Genomic DNA, 21,672 nt, shown 5'->3' on the forward strand with positions numbered 1-21,672 from the left:
CGCACGCACCGTTCCGGACCACCACACGCGGCGTGACGTCACTTCCGGCGTGCCGCCCACTCCCAAGATGGCGGCGTGGTCCTTCTGGCTGCGGGGTTGGCGGTCTCTCCTGAGGTACCGCGGTTACGGGAGGCCGGGCTGGGGCGGCGGTGCCCACCTGGGTAGGAGCATGCAGCTCGGGAGGAAAACCGACCGGTTATTTTCAGAAAATAAAGGGAAATAATTCCGCTTTAGACCTCGATTGTCAGCGTTACCCAGCGGTAGCGATGCGGGTGAGACAAAACTCGCGCCCTCAGTTTTCCAGCCGCTGTGCCCAGCTGTTGATTGTTGCCTTCATCCCTCAGCATCGTGACGATAACCGGCGTGCCGTGATTACAGCACCGTTGTGCGTCACGTACCCCAGCTGCCGTAGATCACCCCTGCTCTGTTATTGCTGTTATCGCTCACTCTGTTTCTCACACGTCCAGGCACGGCCTCCCCGCGCTGCCCAGCAGCAGCAGGCGCTGCCTTCCTGGTGGGGCCGGGCGGTGGCACCGCGCGGTGGGCGCAGGGCTGGGAGCTGCGCTGTGTGCTGTCCCGGTCGTGGAGGTAAGGGAGCTCCGGTGGTGGACGTACAGCGTGTTAGAAAGCCTTCCTTGTACGTTCCGGGTACTCAGAAACCCGTGCTTAGCCTTTTGTAAGCTGGTACTTTCCTTTGTGCCGCCTTGATTCTGCCTTAGGGATCACAGGTGTTGATGCCATGCAGTTGTTAAAGAAATGAGAAAGGCAATGTTTACCTTCATTGCAGGTAAACATTTCCCTGCAACAAACTGTAGGGAAAAAAAATGGCCTTGTTTTAGAGACAAATTCGTACTAGTATCTTGCTGTAGGCTGCCCAGCCTTGTGATTAGCTCACTTATCATTATTAGTTACCAATAATATATGAATGGAAGTCAGTGTAACGATAATGCAAACTTGTTGTATTCCAGAAACAGAACTCAGCTCCTCTCAGTAATGACGCCTTGATTAAAAGAGCCGTTTCTTTGGTAACAGACAGTACTTCCACTCTCCTCTCTCAAACAACATATGCACTGATTGAAGCACTGACAGAGTATACAAAGGTAAGATGAGAGATTATGCACTTTGCTTCAGGTCCCTGGGAAATTACGGATTAGGACTCACTGTTATCTTACTACACTAAATGTCGAAGTTATTTTTAGGTTTGTTAGACCTTTCCTCTGATCTTGAACTTAAGTTGAAAGGACTTGTGTTTCAGAACTGGGGCTGAAGAAACTCAGACCGGTTACTCAGAGCAGAACTGAAGGGCAGCTATCAGATTTCTGCACATTGAGTACATAGGATATGCTGCCCTATGTTTTTATTTACTTTCTGTGCCTATTTCTAAGTCCATAAATTTGATTAGAAGTTCCATAAGTTTCATCAGAAGAATGGAATAAGCCATATTTAAATTTGAAATAACAAGATACAATTTTAATTTTAGAAAGAAGTGCTGATTTGAATGGAGTATTTGCAGTCCTTCCTTATCACTTTGACAAGCATTATTGCCTCATTGCTATGGCAAGTATATGAAGGAGACTACTGTGGCCCTGTGGTAGGCAGACAGCAAATTGTATCGGTATCTCCAAATTTTCCATGGGCTAATGTACTTTTACATATTTCTACTTTTCCTGTGCAGTACAAATGTATTTCTGTGGTACTGCAAGGAACTGTTCTAGCACAGGTAGAAAGCAGTGGGCTTTCAGAGTAGGAAATCAGAGTGGTTGCATGCTCTGAATCTTGAGAAGCCCATAATGATGTGCAGTCTTGGAGCATCAAAGTTCTGGTGCTCGAGTCAGAGTATACTCCTTCCTTTTTTCAACATGTTTACCAGCAAACTTAAGAACAAAGCACCTTGGGAAGTATTCAACGATTTTGTTACCCACTGCATATACTGGAGATTAAGTACAGACAGGTTAGTTCTTTTGCTTTCTATGACTCATTAACACCAGTTAACAGTGAGCCAACATCTATAGATTTTCATGTAACTGTGTGAAACGATCCCTTTGCAGGCAGTTTATACGTTGGTGTCTCTCTACAAGCAATACACAAATCTTCTTGGGAAGATGAACTCAGACGAAGTGGATGCAGTCTGGCAGGTGGTAATAGGAGCCAGAGTTGATGTAAGCCTTCATCTCCCTTCAGTTGTTACCACAAAGCAGGCAGTCAGGAAACTCTCTAAGTCTCGAGTTGGAGTGTTAGAAAGTAGGAATTCTTTACATCAGTGCTGGATGCATGGCGGATACTCCCCTCCTATCACACATATCTTGCATAAAAGGGCCTTCAGTTGATAAATCTTCAGAGGTCTTCTTGGAGGTACATCCATATTGCATACAAAGAGTCCTGGAACCTTATCTGTTCAAATACAGTATCTGGTGGAACCTCCCTTAACTATTCCAAAGTCTCCTGGCATATGCCTTATCTGTTTCCATACAAAGACACAGACCCTTCCCATTTTCTAAACAAATTACAAGGTTGTCCTTTAAGGAACTTAACTAGCTGCAACTTGTATCACAGTCAGCAATTTGCCTCTTCAGCTTTTCTCAGAAAGCTGTAGTATCACTTGCTCACCTTTTCAAGAGGTACTGTTTGGAACAGCATTCAGATATTCTCATATCAAATTGAATAATCATTTTACTCCTAGATGACAACAAAACAGCAAGAATACCTAAAGCTAGAATCCAGCTGGATGACAGCATTACGTCTTTCAGAGATGGCAGCAGAAGCTGCATATCAATCAGGTATGCTCAAGCAGAAATACTGAGAATCTTTCACGTAATATTTAGGCAGCATTTATTCTATGAGAATGGAGTTGGGAAAGACAGGGAATATAAATTCCAATAATGTACCAGTTTAGAATTAATGCTGGTTTTTACCAGTGCTAAGAACTTATTTTATTGGCCACAGCTCTAGTACTGGAACTAGGAACTGGGCTGGAAACTTCATATACTGTTTATATTGATAGGAACCATGCCAGAAAATATTTGACAAAGTGTTATTTTCAAACGCAGTGTTCAAATGTTGTTCGGGGACCCACTAAAATAACAATGCCTAGAGCCTAGCTGGTGCCCCTAGCTGGATTCTCTTCTACTAAAGAGTGAGAATATTTACCTTTCATTCACTGATACAAATTTTGTTTTCTCCCTGCATAAACGCTTTCACAGAGCGTGCAGAGACTTGATAGCTCTGAGGTTGAGTTATGGACTGACTTAGGGCAGATCAGAGAAAATATTGGGGCAGAGAAAGAAGAGAAGGAAAAACAGTAAATACATAGGGGCAGGCTACCTGTGTAGGAGGGATTTCCTGATGAAACTGTTGAAAAAGACGTAGAATCTGTAGGAGCATAGAGTTTCTACATTCAGCAGTGTCCCAGATGATGGTAAGTTCGACTACCGCACAAGAACCGAAAGTGCCTGTGGCAGTGAGTGGGCAGGGCTTCGTTTTCAAGCCCAGCAGCCCAAGCTGATCAGTCTGATTGGATCCTGGTTGAAATCTGGCTGGGTGGGAAGAATTAGGAGGGCACAGAAATCTTCACGTAGGCATATTGCTTAAGGTAAATCAACAGCAAATGCGTTTAGCATTAATATAGCCCAAGAACCATCAAAACACTTAGCAAAGCAGGTGATAATTATAGACATTTCCTTTCTGAGTTGAAGGTTTGCTGAGTTCATGTCTAACCCTGTATATTTAAATGACTGCTTTTCAGGTGCAGATCAAGCCTCGGTGACAGCTCGTAGCCACATTCAGCTCATCAAATCACAGGTGCAAGAAGTGCGGCAGCTGTCCCAGAAGGCAGAGACCAAGTTAGCTGAAGCTCAAACAGAGGAGCTCCTAAAAGCTCAAGGAGAGGAATCTTCGTTGCCTCAGGGTATTTTAGGAAGTACAGATGCAGGTGAGGACCCTTATCTTCGGGAAGACTGACATGAATTTAGGTGTCATTTTAGAATATGTGAGAATCAATCAGAAATTGAAGGGTCCCAAACTTTTAAGGGTTAGATAGTGGGAAACCTCTGAAATAAGCCTGTGATTCCATTTCCACCCCTTACCCCCAGATAGGCTTGCTTTACAGATCAAGTCAATTCCAAGAATCTGAAAGGCCTTGACTGTGTTTATAATTATGGATTCAGTTATTTAAGTGTTTAACTATGCAAATGTGTAAATTGCTATCAACGATAGCTTGTTAATTTTGTCTGCTGGGAAGATCCTAGCAGTGGTTTGGTATGTTTGTGAGAGCTCTCTTACATAGAGGCTAAGTAGGTATCAACCAAAGAAGTGTATTTAAAAGTTATTATTTTTAACCTGTGTAGTAAATGATGTCTGTTAGTAGATATCTTTATTAGATTGGGCAAATTCATTTCATTCCAACTGTTACCATAGATAAAAGATAATATACATCTATACCATAGATAAAAGTGCTGTTTTCTGTTTTGACTTAAAAGCTTGTAACAGAGTTGAGTCTGATAGCTATATTGAATTGCACTTAATTGCAGTCAAGGGAATTGTTTGCTGGTAGAGCTGAAAACCTGCTATGGAGTTAACCACGTTCCTCTTAGAGATGTTTTGCACAATTCAGTATGACAGCCTCTTTCACCCAAGAGCCAGTGCTTGGTATCTGCCTTCCCCAGGAAGGAAAAGATTTGATTTTCAAGGTACTGTGTTGCAAAGCAGTTGTGGAAACTGCTGCAGATTATATAAAGCGGTCAACAAAAGTGAGGTTTACGATTTTGAGCGCTTTCTAGGAAAAGTTTCAAGAAAATAATCTTCATTCTCTCTTTGTGTAATCTTAATGTTTAACTACTGATTTCAAAACCACAGGTATCTTCCGTTGTGTTCATTTTCTAACTTAACAGCTTAATTTGAAATTTGCAGTGTTAACTGTATAAGCAATAAAACTTCAGCTGAGATTGCTTTGTAGAATAGCGTTGACGAGATAGAGCTTTATCAGTGTTGATTTGACTCAGTTAATCCCCATTCATCAGTTTTTCTAAGAAGGCACACCATCGTAAGATTTTGCATTGCACATTAACATCAGATGCACTACATCTGTGTTGAGGTTGCTGTTACTAAACTGAGTTCTGCTTGACAAGGTATTTTTTCAGCTGTAACATGAGCCTTTGTCTGTCTCATTTTGTCTGCCTTTGAACAACTGCAATCTCAGCTGCACACCATTGTACACTTACAAATTAAAAGGTAAAAGAGTTTTTAAAAACAAACAAACAAAACAACCACCCTTTCTTTGCTCCTGTTCCTGACTGGATACTGCTGTATCTAAGGAGAATGGTAGAGTTTGGAATCAAAGCTCCTAGGAAAATGCTAATGTCTGCTGTGCCAGTAGGTCAGAGGGTCCCAAAGTTGTAAATGTGACACAACCACATCCTTAAGAGCTAACTGCAACTTCAGGTCAGGCTTCTAACCACAGCTGCACTTATTTGCTCTGTGCAGTAGTTTAGGAACTCCTGCCAAACCACTGCCTGAAAGGCGTGTGCAGGTTGTGTAGCAGTCAAGATGCTGCAATAACTCTGATACTTGCATAGGGGTATGCCTTAAAGGAGATGAACATCAACCCAGGAGCTGGGAATATTCCCACCAATTCCTCCCCTTGCAGAGTCTGCCCCACTCCCGCTTGCCCACTTCTTGTTTTACAGTATGACCCAAACTTTACTCACATCAGACTTGCAGATGTGGAAGTAGCAAGTCAGCTCAAATCAAAAAGGGAAACAGATTCATGAGTGGCTTGACATTACCTCCAAAATGGAGTGGAAAGAAGCCCCAACCCTTCACTGAGAAGTGAGTTGCACGTCAGAAATTAACTAACACAATTAAGCCCAGAAGAGCCACAACAGCACTCACTGCATGATGTTACTGAGTTTGCGTTTGGAATCATTTAGGGGAACAGAAAAAAGCTGCCACAGCAGTTCACGTCATACCAAACTGCTCTGTCACATCCCTTCTCCGGAACAAGCAGTAGTACACAGAGAACAGCGCCGGGAAACCAAGTGCTGCCTGATACTCAACCTTGTTTACAAAGCCAATTAATCTGAAGCTATTTGTAGACAGTATCTCAGACAATACTGCTAAGGCTGCAGTGAGAAATATGCTAGCAGCTTGTTCAAGAGCTTGCTGAGGATGAACACAGATCACCCTTAATTTCCTCAGACACACCTACTCATATCTAGCAGAAAAAGCTTACACGGGGGTTGCAACTCATGCTATAAGAGCCTGGGTCACACAACAGAGCTAAATTAAAACTACACCTGGTGCTTTAAGAAGCTAAGGCAGCAAAGAAAATACAATATTAAGCAAGAACTGACAGTATTGCACCCCACACTGGCAGCCAGCCTCCACAGGATGCATGTCACATCTCTGGGCTAGGGATGTCTTCAAGTCTCTAAGGAGCATAAACAAGGAATTCCTCCTTGTAGGACAACCCAGGCACCTCTGAAAATTCCAGCTCAAATCTGGTGACGGTGAACACAAGACAGCTATGAGCAGCACAACACAAAACACTCTGATTTCTGTAATTGTACACTTCCTCTTTTTCCTTAGATATTTTCTAAAGCTTCCAGGTCACTGCCAGCTCACACACAGCACATGTAGCTGCAGGACACCTTGGAGCTGAGAAGCTTCATAGAAGTATAAGCAAGACTTAGCTTCAATTTAATCATTTCTCAGATTAGTTACTCAGAACTGTCAGCTGAATTGCTGATTCCATATTAGTACATCATGTCTGGACTGGGGGGATGAGAACAGAAGAGGATGTGGCAAGTTTCTATTTCCACATAACCCCATCCTCTTTAATATCAGTGGCTCCTTTGTGCACATACCCAGTGTCACATATCAGCCTCTTTTTACTTGTAGTTCTTTTAGCTTTCAGGAGACACACGAATATTTCCATGAAAAACATTTTCAAAACTGTATTTTATTTATACTCAACATTACAGAACCAAACAAACCAAATAAGTCCCAAACACCTCCTACACAGCCTGAAAAGCTGCAGCCACTGTGCTTTACTACCACTCAGGACATACTTTTCCTCTGACACCCAATCAGAAAGTGTGCAAAAGCTTCCAGTGCAAGTCAGCCTGTAATAACCTTCTGTAAAATCAAACGGCTCGAGTTGGAGCCCAGTCCCTCACATCACTGGGTGATCACTGTGCTGTGTTAAGGCAATATGTTTCCAAGCCTTGCTTTCCTTTTCCCACTCCTTTTCCTTTCTCCTGCTGTCCTGTAGGACCTGCAGGATTGCTGATCTGGGACAGTAGATTTGTGCACACAGCAGCATACGCTGGCCTCTGTTCTACCCTTGCCTTGATTTCAAAAGATTAATTTCAAGTATAGTCACTCATTAGTCATCACGAGCTTCCCTAAAGAGAACAAATTAGACACCAGTCTCAGTGTTGCGAGCCTCCAGTGGAGGTGGCACTTCATTCACGTCACCTGTGACAGCTGTGGCTCACCCAGGTTCCAGCACGGCCAGGAGGAAGCAAGCCAAGTTCCTGTGCTGCATCTCCAAGCTGTTAGCCCTTCCCATGACAATTCAACCACCTCAATAACCCACTGACAGAAAAAGACCGACTGCAAAACAAAACCCCATGGCTCAAGTATAACCTGTTAGTAGAAAACATTTCTACCACCTGATTTTTAGTTTAAGTACCCTGTATCTGTCAACAGCCAGCTGCCGCTGTGCTCAGCAGTAGCTTCACTTCCAGCCCCTTCTGTGGGTGTGTGTTACTGACACCGCACACCTAATGCTGTCATCCTTCACCAGCGTCCACATGATCCACATCTCGGTTGGGTTTAGTTTGTGCACAACCATCAGTTCCTTGTAAAAGCATGGATCGAAAGAATTAAAAGGTCTCTGGATCCCAAAAGTCTTAAAGCCAGCGTGGTTCTTTGGGGCCACTGCCATCTTTGCCAGACACATTCCCACAAAGACATCATCTATGGGGAAGAGCTCCATGCCCTCTGCGGTGCTCTGGAGACGTTGTACTGTCGTTCTGGACATCACGTAGCCCCCTCCACCTGCATACAGAGGGTAGAAGGAAGCTCGGTACATAGACTCAGGAACAAAGTACTTGACTTTTGTGTTCCTGATGGGCCGGGCATTAGCGATCACATCTCCAACAAAGAGGTCCTGTTCAGGCTTCAAATCCCAGAGAAACTCAACAATATTGTAAGTGTTGACAAAGACATCATCATCACCCTTCAGCACAAACCTGGCGTTCAGACAGTCCTCCATGAACCAGCGGAGGAAATGCAGCTCTTTGAGGGTCAAATTGAAGAAGTTGTCAACAAAATCCCACTGCACGATGTCATCGAACTCTTGGCTCTCATAAGCCAGCAGCTGGTGCAGTGGCTGCACCTGGTTTTTGGCCTCCGAGCGCCCCAGAAGGAACACCAACCTGATGCGCCTGCCGCCGATGGAGACCTCCTTGCCCCACGTGTTCCTGATTGCCACCCGCCGTTCTATATTGACTGGGGCAGACTTGATGGCCAGCAGGAGGAAGGTCTCTTTGCTACACCTGGAAGGCCTGAGCAGGATGGAGAAGTTTCGGCAGTGCCTGTAAGTCAGGAAGATGCGGTGAAGCGCTGGGAGGGAGAGAGAAGAATTGGCAACGGCCAAGTCAGGCAAACATTTGCTGGGTTCAGCGTTGCCCAGAACCAAAGGTTTGGGATCTGCTACATCCACCTTCTGATCCACTGGTGACGTTAGCAGCTTCGTTTCTCTTCTGATGTAAAAAAGAGATGCCAGCAGCGTGACTGAAAAGGCATAAAGTGCAAGGCTTTTAATCCTGGGATACATTGCAACCTCTGGTGCAGAATGCAGGCCCTGTCCGAGTGAGGAGAGAGAAGCATTTAACAGTGAAACCGAGCCAACTTACACTTTCCATTTCCCATCCTAGAGCACCCATGCCTGCAGCCGCAGCCCTCCGCAGGCAGAGCGGAGCACACGATCCCAGCAGAAGACAGCGAAACGCTGAAATGCCGCAGCCGGCGCCGCACGGACCACTCCCCACAGTTCCCATCCCGAATTTTCTGGGTCTTATTGCGAATTCGGAGCAGGGGCTGCAGGAGCAAGGCGCTGCCGGCCAGGACATGAGCGGGGCGCCGGGCTCCGGAGCCGTGGGTCAGGGAGAGCACAGCTCGGCCGGGAGCCGCGGTGCGCTGCCCGCCCTTGGCTCTGCTCGGCCCGGCCCCTTTCCGTCCCGCAGCAGCACCGACACTCACCGGCAACCGCACGGAGCCGCGTTCCGCTCACAGTCGCGCAGAGCAGCCCAGGAGCTCCGGTCCGTCCTGGGATCCGCCTCCCGTCCCGCCCCGGTATCCAACGTCTCCGCCCCAATCCCCGCACATACAGCACGCTGCACCCCAAATCAACGCACACGCCGTACCCCGATCCTCGCACACACACACAGCACACAACGCTGCATCTCAAGTCTCCAACCACACAAGGCAGATTGCTCCCCAATCTCCCCACAGCCTCACATCACACCCACGTCCCACCCCGCCCACCGCCTGCAGCTCCCGCAGGAGCCCCCACGCCATCCCCCGACCCCATTGATTCAGCCAAACCAGCAACATGGCAGCATCCCTGCGGGTTTTATTTCACTGATCTCTGCTGCTCACTCTTTGGCTACGGACGCATCACTGAGCTTTCCCTGCAGCCTCGGTCTTGCTCTCCCCGTTCTGGGCGCCGGCCGTGGGCCACCGAAGCAGCTGCATCTGGAATTCAACCGTCAGCGGCACCGGCTGCAGCCCACATCCCTCCTCCTGCTCAGCAGAACGTCTTTTTTTTCTTTTTCCTGTGGAAAGCAGTAAATCAGTCTCTGTCTTTGTAGAATAAATAGCCTGAAAAGCAGCTGTGTCCATGGGGGTATGCCCACCGCGTTAGCACTCACGGCGGGGCCCCAAGGGAAAAGCTATTTGAATACGACTTAGCATAATAAGCATCTTTAAGAAGGCAATCAATTTGCGTGCAATTTTGCTTTTTGTTGCAAAAATCGCTCTGTAATTTCTAAGAAAAAAGAAAGATGGGACTAAATGAATCCATGGGGTTAAAGTGAGACCTACGTGAGACTACTTCCGAAGACATCCTTCAATGCCCGGGCAAATAGTTTGCTTGAGACAAAGCTCGCTGCCTTCCCTCTTTGAGCTGCCTGGAAGAGATCCCAATGTCCCTAAGAGGATTTATTATTTGTGTGCATGTGCCGGCGGAGGGATGCAAATCAGCCTCAGCTCCAGGTTGGGAGGCTGCCCAGTGCCCCGCTGCTGCAGTTCCAGGGGGATTAATCCACAGCAGTTTGGTGGGGAGTGAGCACCAAAGGAACCACAGGACACGGTGCAGTTTGGTGAGTCACGTACACACCGAGCAGCCCACCTGCCCCCACAGCCTTGTGGTTGGAGTGTGCCTATGATGCATGAGTCACAGCAAAGCTCAGCACTGGGGTACTGAGCTGTGGGTTCAACAGATTTTGATGCACTCTGAAAAATGCACTCAGTGGCCATCCCCAGCCTGCACCAGGGAACTGAGACTCCAAATTAACCTGAAGTCTCTGACCACTCGGTGTTTCCTGGATCAGCAGCTGCTCTCTGTGCTGGCCATGCAACCCCCAACAGACAGGGTTTGTTCCTCAAGCTAGAAGGAAGGGCTGCTGCATGCACACTGAACACAGGCACTCATGTGGAACAGAAGAAAAAAGCATCGGTCGCATGACAGCATGTCACTACTTCAGCTGCAATTTGAGCACATATTGCAAATGAGTACTGCGTGATGGGGAATCAGCACAGTGATGATTCAAGGGGTTTAATCTTCTTTTAGGTAGCTCTCCTTAACCCACAAATGACTTCTCAGCATCGCTCTCAGCCATCTCATCCTTCTCAAAATTCCTCCTGCACAGGTGTGCTGGTGCTGCTGTTTCTGTAGCCAAAAAAAAAAAAAAAAAAAAAAATCCCTGCAAGAGGCAGAGCAAGGTCTATATCCAGCAGCTCAAGCAATGTTGGTGACAGAGCAACCATGAGCTCTGCACCAAGGAACAAGGATTGGGTTGCCTCTTTGAGGGTGACAGCAGAGTGGAGTCTATTCCTGGGTAGGCCAGGGCACCCAGGGCTCTCTGTGCATTTCGTCTCTCAACTAGAAAGAACAGTAATCCTCTCTGCAAAGTGTTCTGAGACATGAGTTGGGAATGGATGAGGACCTTATTGTGCATCCCAGACATCACCCCTCCAGCGGCCCGCCCCACTCCAGGCTGCTTTTGGCAACCGAAATAACAGGCAGCAAATATCTCATCCCACAACCTGCCTTGCCCTCTCCCCTGGCTCACGGAGCCGTGAGTGTTCATTGCTCCCAGGACGCATGCCAACAGCCCACCCTCAGTGCATGCCCAGACACAACAAGTGTGTGTGCCTAACCCTCCTGTCCCACAACATCAATGGCAGCATTCACAGCCAAGGCTCAGGACGTGAGTTAGTGCCCAGCTCCGCAGAGCTGGCAGCAGGACTGGGCACTGCTGCTGTTTGCTCACACATACTGCTCTGCCCAGCCAGCCCTCAGTCACCTTTGGCAGGCGCTGTGGCTTTCTGGCTTTCCTTCTTTGCCTTTGTTTTTTTGCTCTTGTCTTTGCCTTTTTTCTTATCCTGTGGAGACAGACATTTCCACAGTCAGGTGGTGTCGAAATTCACTGCCCTCATTCAATCTTGTGATAGCCATTGCTGCTTGGGTTCTGTCACCGGCGTTCAAACGGCTGAAGAAAGGCATGATGTGAAGCAGGAACATAGCAGAAGAGATGCTTGGAGAAGAGAAGGGACTCCAGGAAACGGAAAGTGTCAGAACAGCTGGTGTGTATTGCTGTTTTGAGAGAATGAGCATCAGAAGAAGCATTTTGGATGGAAAAATAGAGTCATCTGTTTTCTTAACATGGGCCCATGAAAAATAATAGTACTTACTGCTAACATAACATTAAATAGCAATACCTGCATGGATAGGTGTTTCTCCAGCAAGATTATTTTAGGTGCACTGCATGGAGAAGGGAGTTGAGGCATGGATGTGAGGATGCTGCAGGGCAGGCTGTGCTGGGTCCCTTCCCCAGCCACATCGCCCTGCCCCCTCGTACAGCTCCTTACCAGCTTCTCCTCCTGACTTGGTGACTGCAGCAGCTGCTCAGTGATGAGGATCCCAAAGTCACACACAGTTGCCACCAGTGTCTCAGTGGCCAGCAAGGCATCCAGGGCCACCCTCTCAGAACCCAGGATCCTCTGAATGGGTGGGTCACTGCGAAGCTCACGCGGCTTTTCCTTCTTCTTCTTTTTCTTCTGCTTGTCTCTGGGCCCAGGACCCTGCAGGGCACGAGTACAGACACAAGTGTCAGCTGAGCATGGGGTCCCTTTATCAGACAGAAAGCAATTAGCCCGTTGCCCACATATCTGCATCCAAACCAAGATGCACGTTAATAGTTGCTGCCTTCTTCCCACAGCATGAGAAACCTTGGCTAGAAGTATAGGATGGAGAAAACACCCAAAACTGACACAGGAGAAGGTCTGTCCTTCCCCCATCACTATTACTGCAGCTCAGATGGTAGTTGGACATTGCTCCCTCCCAGCATCCTACCTTGGTGCTGTCCTTCTTTACCCCTCGTCTTTCCTTCCCACTTTTCACTGCATTTTCCTCGGAGTCTGCACTGACGGGCCACGAGAGCACCTGCAGGAGAGAGGGAGAGGTACTGCAGGGACTGCACAATGCTGCCTCCTAGAGGGAGTTTAATGCCACTGCCAGTTCCCCCGGCAGCAGTTTCCCGTCCATGTCCCTCAACCAGACCTGCCACGTGCTCACCTTCTCCTCCACTACCGAGACAATCGTTCCAGCTCGCAGGTAGTCCTTCAGCCCCACTAAATCCTTGACAGTGTGTTCTTTTCTGTAGCTGCAGTCAATTATGTCTGCCCAGGGCTCTCCAGGGGTGACACACACCTTTGCTGTGCAAAGACAAAAATTTTTGAAGAGAGACCTTTACTTCCTGAGGACAGGAATGGCTCCAGGACACCAATGCCAATTCATTATCCATCAATCTCAGTAACAGCCTAGCTGTGGCTGATGCCACAAGGGATGCACTGATGCCACCACATTTCTAGAAAAGCCATAAACTACCCTGACCAGGGGATGTAGGATTTGTAATTCCTCATTACCAGTTTGTGCGGGGTCCTCCACAGCTGCACACTCCTGCTGGCCCTTCATTTCCCTCAAGTCCCATGCAGAGTTGTCCACGTCCACAGTGGCCACCACAGGACTCTGATGAATTTTTACCTGGAACAGAGACGTTCCCTCTTGGCAGAGCTTGTCTGGTTGTGCTTGCATCAGGCTCAAGGACAGCATGCCTCTGAAATTTCATTTCCCAGCCCATTCCAGCCATCAGGAGAAAGGGCAGAGCAAGGTGAGCTGCACAGTGGCACCAGCATCAGGGAGTGGTCTGCAGCACCCAGCATTAGGAGAGCTGTAAATACTCTTCCATGTGCAGAACAGTGCTCCCCAGGAAGGACAGGGAACGTGGTCAGCACAGACTGGTGCTGCTGGATGTGGCCACTTGTGAATTCTGTCCTTAGTGCTACTGTTGCCCATGGCAGGTTCATTATGAATGGCCTCGCTCTGCATTCTGGAGATGTCCCCACCACTGTGGCCTGCCAGCGTCTATTGCTTTCAGGAGCTCAGTTAAGCACCAACCTCAGTGCCACCATCCTCAGTCTCCTCTGCCGCAAACTCGTAGGCCACACAGTAGCTGTAGGTGATCACTGGTGCCTCAGACCCAACCTCCAGCTCCTGGAGTGTGCTAGGATCAGGAACTCCCTTGATTTTCCCAATGCTCACAACCACTCGTGCTTCATTTTTTATCAGCTCTAAAGGGAAAACAACCCTGCTTATGAGGAAGAAAAGCACAGAACAAACAGAAACACCCAGGATGTCAAATTCTACTGCCTAGCATAACTCCCTGCCATCCTTTACAAACGCTGTGACAAGCCACAGCCACATGAGGTCACTCCAAAGCCATGCACAACATCTGGCTCAGTTGCTTTGCCTCTTGGTTAAAACTTTTGACACAATAAAACACTACCAGTGCATAACATCATTAAGTGGGGGCCATCAAGGCCTTCCCACCCACTGAAGCCCCTGCTGTTGCCCCTGACTGGGATTTGCTGCATGCAAAGGTGGCACCGATTTGTGCCAGCAGCGCCACACGAGAGCACGTTCCCACATGAAGATGTTCTTTCAGTAGCTCAAGAAGGAAACACACAGTGTGAAACCAGACAGGTCTAGAAAGCAAAGACAGGGGCAGGCAATGACACTGAGCCCGTGCTACAGAAACCAGATTGGATTGTTCACACCCTGCTCCAGACCAGCCTTGGGTGAGCACTTCCTTTTGATAGCCTTCCTGCCTCTTCTCTGCAGGGCCAAAAGAACCAGAGGGAATCAGCTGCAATAGAGACCCTGTCCACAGCCATCCCCCTGTTGCTGAGTTTTCCGCAATGAGACACGCATGCTCAATTCCTGGATTGAGAGGATCCTGGTTGCATGAGCCAAGGCAGATTTTGATCCAACGTAGCAATGGATCACACAACACTCATCTTCCTGTCACACAATTATCATGAAAACTTCTTTAATCTGGTACTTTGTACATTTCAGACAGCAGATAACTGATTCTCACTGAGCCTTGCTACATTTGCAGCATTGCTGCCTTCATTGCACTGTTGGGGTAAAAAAAGACTCAGAGAAAGATCTTTTGAAGACAGGCAAGAAGGAATTCAATCCTGGATGCAGTAAGCCCTGAGGACTCCTAGCTCCACCATGATGAAACCACCTCCTGAATGTCGGGTTCAGCACCAGTAGGATTAAGACAGAGGCTCACCTGGCTGCTTTGATAAGCCACAGAACTGGTACCTCTCGTCAAGCCCTATGTGGATGTCATCAAGGAAGGAAAGCTTGGGCAGGCTGTCCACAACGAAGCCTCTGTAAGCGGGAATGAGAGCCAGTGGGTTCCCTTGGAGCACCAGGGTGCGGAGCTTCTTCAGACTGGACAGCTGGGAGACCAGCCCAAACAGATCCGTTAGATTATTAAAGCTCAGGTCAAGTGAGATGAGATTTGGCCTAAAGGAGAAAATTCATTAATGAGGGTAGGCAAACAACACCCCTCTGAGGATACAGCACTGCTGCTCTGAGTGAAGAAAAGAAACAGAAATCGTGATTCCTCTGCATAAAAACCTGCAGCAGCACAAACTGATTCAAACTGAAGAATGCACCAGCAGCCAATTCCAAATTCCTAAGCCACACAATCCACTGCCAGTCTGCCCCATAACTGAACCTCTTTTTACTCTAGCATCCATTAACCACCCCACCACATCAGTCAGTGATACAGCCTAAGCTTTAGGCCTTTCCTCAGGGAGGACTCCCAGCAGGGGCTTTGGGAAGAGCACGGGAAAAAGGAAATGCATAGAAATATGGGAACTGTGCTGAACAGGGTGCTGAAGGGCTGTAATTTCTAAATGCAGGCCCCTGGGTGGCTGAAGGTCATCTGTTCACATCTGCTCACATGCCTTCAGGAGCACACATCTGGCTGTGGCATTACCAGAAGTCTGCAGTGAGGTGCTTGTCCTGCAAAGGGCCATGCAGCCTGTTGTATCCCAGCCCCAAGTGCTGCAGCTCTGGAGGAGGCTGAGCACACAGGCCCTGCAGATCAGACACGGCGTTGCAGCAGAGCTCCAGGACCTGCCCAGGACAGATTGAACAACAAACACCCTTTGCAACGAGCTGTCTTGAGCTGCTCAACTTGCGTGGCATTCCCAGATGGGATCCTTCTCCCCATCCCATCATCACAAGGCACTGCTTGCTCACCTTCAGTGTCCGGGGCAGGTTGGCTGAGGTGATCCTGCTGATCTGGTTGGCACAGAGTATGAGCTCTTCCAGGTGCTGTAACTGCAACAGATCCTCATCGACTTCCTCCACCTGCAAAGAGCTAGGTTTGGTCACAGTGTCCCGAAGACACCTCATGTCACATAAGCTGAACTGACAGATACGTAGTGCTGATCCACACAACAAGTGTGTAACACAGATTAGTGCATAACAAACTGAGCAAGGAGCCAGAAGCTCGACTCCAGCTGCAGTAGAAGAATCTGGGGAGACTCCGGGTTGGGGAAACTGTGTTTTTCCCAGTATGGTTTCCCTTTCAGTAGGAAGACACGGCTTTCTGGCCTAGAGACAGGCAGTGCTATGAGCACCAGCCCATCCCCACCTGCCATCCCGCTGTGCTTACATCCTTGCCAACGATCCGCAGGGACCTGAAGAGCTGGAGGACACGGGTGCCGCGGGTGAGCTGGGGAGCCAGCACCGCCACGTCCCGCAGGCGCTGGTCCTGGGGGCTGCAGCCTGGAGGCAGGGCCCAGGGGCTGCGTGGGTCGTGCAGCAGCTCCAGCAGCGCCTCAGGGCTCTCCTCACCCGGCGGCCTCTCCTCCTCCTGCCCTGAAGAGCCTGCATATGTGACAAAGCGGGACTTGTTCTGCAGGGAGTGGAGAAACAGTTAGCACCTTGCAGACCCTCTCTGCACCCTCCCCATCCTACAGCCGTGCCCCCCGGCCCCTACCCAGCTGCCCAGGCCGCAGGGGAAGTCCCGCAGGCCCAGGCGCCGCAGGTGTTTCTGAAAAGCAGCCGAGAGGCTGTGAGGGCTGGGCGCTGCCATGCAGGAATTCTCTGGCTCTTGGCAACGCGTCCCTGTCGCTAGGAAATAACACAGACGCGGATGTCCTGGGAACTGCGGGCTGGGCTGCAAGCTGGTAGAAATCCCAGGCTTTGAGGGTCTCCCCCAGGCTCTGGAGGCCGCAGGGGGAAAGAACAGGAGGCATGTGTGGGGTGCAGCATCACCCTGTTCCCCGACCGAGGACCTGAGACATGGCATTTGCCATTTCACTTATCTACATCCTGAGTGTCACTCGAGTTTCAGGGAGGAAGCAGTCGTGTTCTCTGTGAGCTGCAAGCTGTAAAAGCACCTTATTTGTGTGGAGGGCACTGATGCCACCGCAGCACAAGGCCATCGGAAAACCGAGTTCACAGCTAAAAGTACTACCTGGAAAAAGTAGCTGCCACCAGGGACAAAAGCCCCAGCTCTGTCTGAGGTCAGATTCAGGTCTCTGCACTCAAGAGGGTTCTTTGTTTTTTCCAGTGATAGATGTGGAGGTGACGGCTACAGATTCCATTTTGGGGAGTGTGCAGACCCATGTCAGCAAAATTTTACCAAATGAATTGCAGATGCTCTGCAGCGCCTGGCAGTTACGTGGTGGAAAGCTGAACTTCCACTCATGCTGGGTTTTACAGGACGATACAGCAGATATCAATCTGCTCCCTTATCATCTTAGCAGCTTATCACAGCTGCATAGATAGGAAAGGACAAGCGGAGCATGCATGCGCCAAGAGACTGTGGCATGGCATGGAGTAGAATAACCAGGCAAACCTCAGTCCATTGGAAAATGAAGTCAAACTTTCTATAGTTCTTTGAAAGAGCATTGCCAGTGGCTGCATTTTATTCTGTGGAAAAGCCAAACCGAAAACTTCCCTTATTTGTGTTGCAGTTGTGTCAGGGATAATCTAGAACTGGTTCCTAATTGCTGCATCGGTGCTTCTCCCAGCTCAAGGAGGAACACCGCTGCAGTTCCTCATCCGTCCTCCCTGTGGTACCCATCTGCGGCCCCTGGAAGGGACTGGCAGTGGCTGATGCCTGGTGGCCTCCTGCTTGTACAATGCAGATGAGGATCTCACCAGCTGCATTTCTGCTTTTCGGTGCTTCCAAACAAGTATCTCTCCAAGATGCAATCCTCCTACCTGAAAGGAGCCACCTATACTCATCAGTGTCTTTGTCGAGATGTTTCTAAAGGAAACCTGCAAAGAAATATGTATCTCCAAATAACACGAAACTCCAAATAAAATAAGTCTCTGCCAGAACTGTGCTCTCCTGGTTCTTCTCCAGCACTCTGCAGTACTCGTGCATCACATCTCAGGCCATGATAACATATTCTGTTTGTTCTGTTTAGCACCAGGAACATGGGTTGTGCAACAACACTGTCCCATTCCCAGACAGACCAGCTCAACACCATGGGTTGGCTGCATCCCTCTTCTTCAGTCCCAGGCTCGCTGGCAACAGTGAAACAACCTTGTTGGGTTTGTGAAGCTCAGTAACACGGCCTTAATAATAGGCCAGTAGTAGAAGCCCACTAATATGGTCCAACCAGTGAGGCTGAAGTTACAGCCCAGTTGGACGTGATTGCAACATGGTACAGGGGAAATGCCTTTCCCTTTGGAATCAGTTCATTCCTGGAAAGCAGTTCCTGAGACCATAGGAACTTATGCACATCAGGCCTTTCATTCTCAGATGGATAATTTCACACAGAAAACACTTTGACGCCCAAAATGTCACTCCTTGAAAGTTTTCTTGACCTGGCATGCCATTGTCTTTGAATCTCTCACTACTCTCTAGCCTTTCTCTAGTCACAGTAGTACAAGTGAAAGCTTGTCACTGTACCTTTTCACAAAGGTGTATTCATAAGAGTTTCCTCTACTTTGATTTCTGTCCTAAAACATCAGCACATCTACAAGGCCTCTTCTCATCACAGGCTCACGTTTCTGAGTTCTAAGGACAGACTTTCTGTTTTGCTGCATATGAGGTTCTCCTGCCTTTAGTAACTGGGCACAGAGAAAACAGCCTCAGCAGAGTCAGAGAGAAGGTGAAAAGTTGAGAGGTGGTTCCTGGGCATCCTCTGCTGGCATGCCTCAGAGGCTTACATCTGGTACACAAGGTGTTATGGAGATCCAGCAAGGGATATGCACACTCATCCAAGCCTGATCTGCCTTGCATACGAGTCCCTCGTGGTTCTTTCACTTCCAGCATTGGCCCACTGTTGCACTGGCCCCTGCAGGAGACTGTTGCTGCCTTCAGCAACCCAGTTGTGTACTTGCACACTTCATCATGTTTGAGGAAGAAAACAACAGAATTCATGCTCTAAATTGTACCATTTGAAGATCCCAAGGATTTAGATGGGATAGTTAAGCCAAGCATCCTGAACTCCTAGTCAAATTGATGATACAGGACACCATCCGTGTCAGCTCGAAACTGCATTCTAGATCACAATCAGTGACGACGCATTTGAACCAACTTTTGATGCAATCTTTCAAGAAAAGAAAAAAACCCACACCAGCATCCGCAAAAAACCAGAGGAGAACCACTGACGCAAAAGTCATGGTACTTAAACACCACCGAGCTGTCCCCATCCACAGCTCTCCAGCCAACAAGCAGCTTGAACACCAGCATCTCGCAAGTCTCCTGCTGCCTGAGCCACCATGGAACGCCGAGCAGGTGGGTGCAACTTAGCCTTGCTGCGCGGCTACAACGGGTGATGCTCGTCATTAACTCTGGTGCTTCAAGTCCGTATGCTCTAGGATGCTCGTGTGCTGCACAAAACCAGTGAGTTTTGCAAAAACGGTGTAGAGGTTTGAGACTGTACTCACTGTATTTTTTCTTTCCTCTTCTTCAATTGAATGCAGAAATCACGTTTGCGATCTTCTTCTTCTGTTCACTGGCTCCTTTGGTCTCAATGGCACCAAGAGAAGAAGGGAAAACTACTATAGGACAGAGGCAGAAGCAATATACTACCAGCATAAAGCCCCTTCTAGTCCTTGAAAAGCGAGCAACTACCTTGTTCAAAAACTACGTAAGTGTACTATTTTGCATTTTCTGGGCCTATGACTGGGGAGGAATCCCTTGAATTATTCTAAAATAGTAATAGAAAGACCATCAGAAAATAAATATTTGGGTTAGAACCTGAAAGAGGCACCTCTCAATAGCCCATATAAGGAAAGCAATTATACTGCGTTATCTTATGATCAAGTTGGAGCACTGTCTAGAATGGTTAGGCAGCTCTGGTCTTCCAGATTCACACATTTTTTGTCATCTCCTAATTCATGCTGAGCTTGAAGCAGGCAGTTTCTTGGATGAAACCAGTCAGTTCACAGTCAGATCACTGGGAAGACAGAGAGAATTGCCTTACTCTTCAGTTTGACCATAATGCTAGGGCAGCCAGGTGCGCTTCTGAAAAAAATCCTGCCCAGCCTTTCCTTGGAGATGACAAAAAACATGCACTGAATCAAAGGATCAGTGCTGAAGGTAAATTTCAATTCCTGAGAACACGTTCCCAGGAATGTATTGATAAAAAAAATCAGTGTAGAACATTTCTCCTGAATTCATTCTTGAAATCTAAACCATCTCTGCTAAAACAGATAAAAACATGGTCAAAGCACAAGGAAATTTTACCTATACGGCAACAACTACAAAAAAACTTAGAAGTGTCAAAAACAATGACAAGTAGATTATTAAGATAAACAGTGCTGCACAGTCACAGCCACAGACACTGTGCAAGACTTACTTGATAAAGGACAGTAGGTGTTAATACAGCTATTGAACAATAATAACAAAATCTCAAGCAGACACAACTGAATACTCCTAGACAGCCTAACACGGAAACTAGTGGGAAAGATGGAAACCAAAAGAATAACAGTCTCTCTTCCTCCTCTGCAGAATGGATGTAGTCCTATAACAGAAACAACCAAAAACTGGCTAACTGCTGATGCCCAAGTCAATGAAATGATGAAGAAAATATCCAAATGCCCAGCTGCGGAAGCAGACTGCTGCATGCACATGTTTTGCAATGTTTTAGAAACCCTAAAAAGTGATATAGAAATGATTTGTGGTAAGAATTTCACTGACTTTGTGAATGTAAACACCATCCAGTTAAACATGACGCTGCTTGAGAGAGATGCGCTTCACAGCTGCAAGAACAAGGACCTTCTGCTGAATATTCAGGATGACATCCAGGCAATGAGAACAGCACAGAAGAAGATATACATCTGGCGGGTTTTGGAGAAATATGAGCAATTTATGCAAAACACAACAAAAACGTACAGTTCAGGAGAAATGTAATATGTCAGGATGAAAAAATAACTGCAGGATCTTAGAGCTTTGCCTGTATCTGACCGTCCATCATTTATGATCAGTTTGATGCCAGGAAAAATGTTAATAATGTACTGCTCTCCTATTCATAGCTATATGATCTAGTTTAATATTTAAAAGATGAATGTCTTAAGTTATTGATTTATTATAAAACTATTTATACTGTTGTATTTGCAACATGTCATGTAAAAAGGGTGCACTGACATAAGCCAGAGTGATTTAATTAACTGGTTATTGTATAAATAAGCAAACAGGGAAGCATGATTTCAGTGATTTTAATGTTATTTATATTTTTATATTGTAATTATTTCCAAGAGATGGAAATTATTACCAGCAGATTTCTGTACTTCTCATTACTAGCAAGTATTTATGAATATATGGAATACATTTTCATATAAATTTATTTAAGCATTTTTATAGTTTTTATTTATTCAGATTTTTAATGTTTATACTTTAATGCTTGGAAGGGTTGAATGAGATACTTACAACTTAGGTGAACACTTTTACTCATTTTCTATATGTTTGGATAAAACCTGGCATTGAATTAAAATGAGATTAAATAAAACTTATATTGCTAATTCTTTATTACACAATTCTTTTCTTTTTCCAG

The 21,672-nt window shown here is 47.2% G+C and overlaps 3 protein-coding genes across 5 annotated transcripts; 1 reads left to right on the forward strand and 2 right to left on the reverse strand.

The window, feature by feature from the left end:
• Positions 1 to 9: 9 nt before the first annotated feature.
• Positions 10 to 21,210, forward strand: DIABLO (diablo IAP-binding mitochondrial protein). Its single transcript, XM_031592567.2, has 8 exons — positions 10 to 114; positions 468 to 588; positions 969 to 1,100; positions 2,049 to 2,159; positions 2,681 to 2,777; positions 3,743 to 3,928; positions 19,601 to 19,767; positions 20,631 to 21,210. The coding sequence occupies exons 1-8, from the start codon at positions 68 to 70 to the stop codon at positions 21,030 to 21,032; spliced, it is 1,263 nt and encodes a 420-aa protein (XP_031448427.2). The 5' UTR covers positions 10 to 67; the 3' UTR covers positions 21,033 to 21,210.
• Positions 5,048 to 9,582, reverse strand: B3GNT4 (UDP-GlcNAc:betaGal beta-1,3-N-acetylglucosaminyltransferase 4). Its single transcript, XM_031592566.2, has 4 exons — positions 9,523 to 9,582; positions 9,265 to 9,398; positions 8,919 to 9,118; positions 5,048 to 8,796 (listed from the first exon to the last, which is right to left on the reverse strand). The coding sequence occupies exons 1-4, from the start codon at positions 9,580 to 9,582 to the stop codon at positions 7,736 to 7,738; spliced, it is 1,455 nt and encodes a 484-aa protein (XP_031448426.2). The 3' UTR covers positions 5,048 to 7,735.
• On the reverse strand, positions 9,591 to 17,132 carry LRRC43 (leucine rich repeat containing 43). 3 transcript variants are annotated; one of them, XM_090152753.1, is made up of 13 exons: positions 16,653 to 17,122; positions 16,508 to 16,540; positions 16,326 to 16,358; positions 15,908 to 16,018; positions 15,642 to 15,781; positions 14,925 to 15,163; positions 13,745 to 13,917; positions 13,213 to 13,330; positions 12,863 to 13,002; positions 12,641 to 12,730; positions 12,157 to 12,369; positions 11,592 to 11,670; positions 9,591 to 9,839 (listed from the first exon to the last, which is right to left on the reverse strand). In XM_090152753.1, exons 1-13 carry the CDS (start codon positions 16,962 to 16,964, stop codon positions 9,682 to 9,684), a joined length of 1,839 nt encoding a protein of 612 aa, XP_090008879.1. In that variant the 5' UTR covers positions 16,965 to 17,122; the 3' UTR covers positions 9,591 to 9,681. The 3 variants fall into 3 exon arrangements, with proteins under 3 accessions (XP_090008879.1, XP_090008878.1, XP_031447910.2); XM_090152752.1 differs by having other exon boundaries at positions 16,326 to 16,540; positions 16,653 to 17,132; XM_031592050.2 differs by having other exon boundaries at positions 9,592 to 9,839; positions 16,326 to 16,568; positions 16,653 to 16,763.
• Positions 21,211 to 21,672: the final 462 nt, after the last annotated feature.

The sequence above is a fragment of the Phasianus colchicus genome, chromosome 18 (assembly GCF_987193195.1).
Source record: "Phasianus colchicus chromosome 18, bPhaCol1.hap1.1, whole genome shotgun sequence".
Lineage (NCBI taxonomy): Eukaryota > Metazoa > Chordata > Aves > Galliformes > Phasianidae > Phasianus > Phasianus colchicus.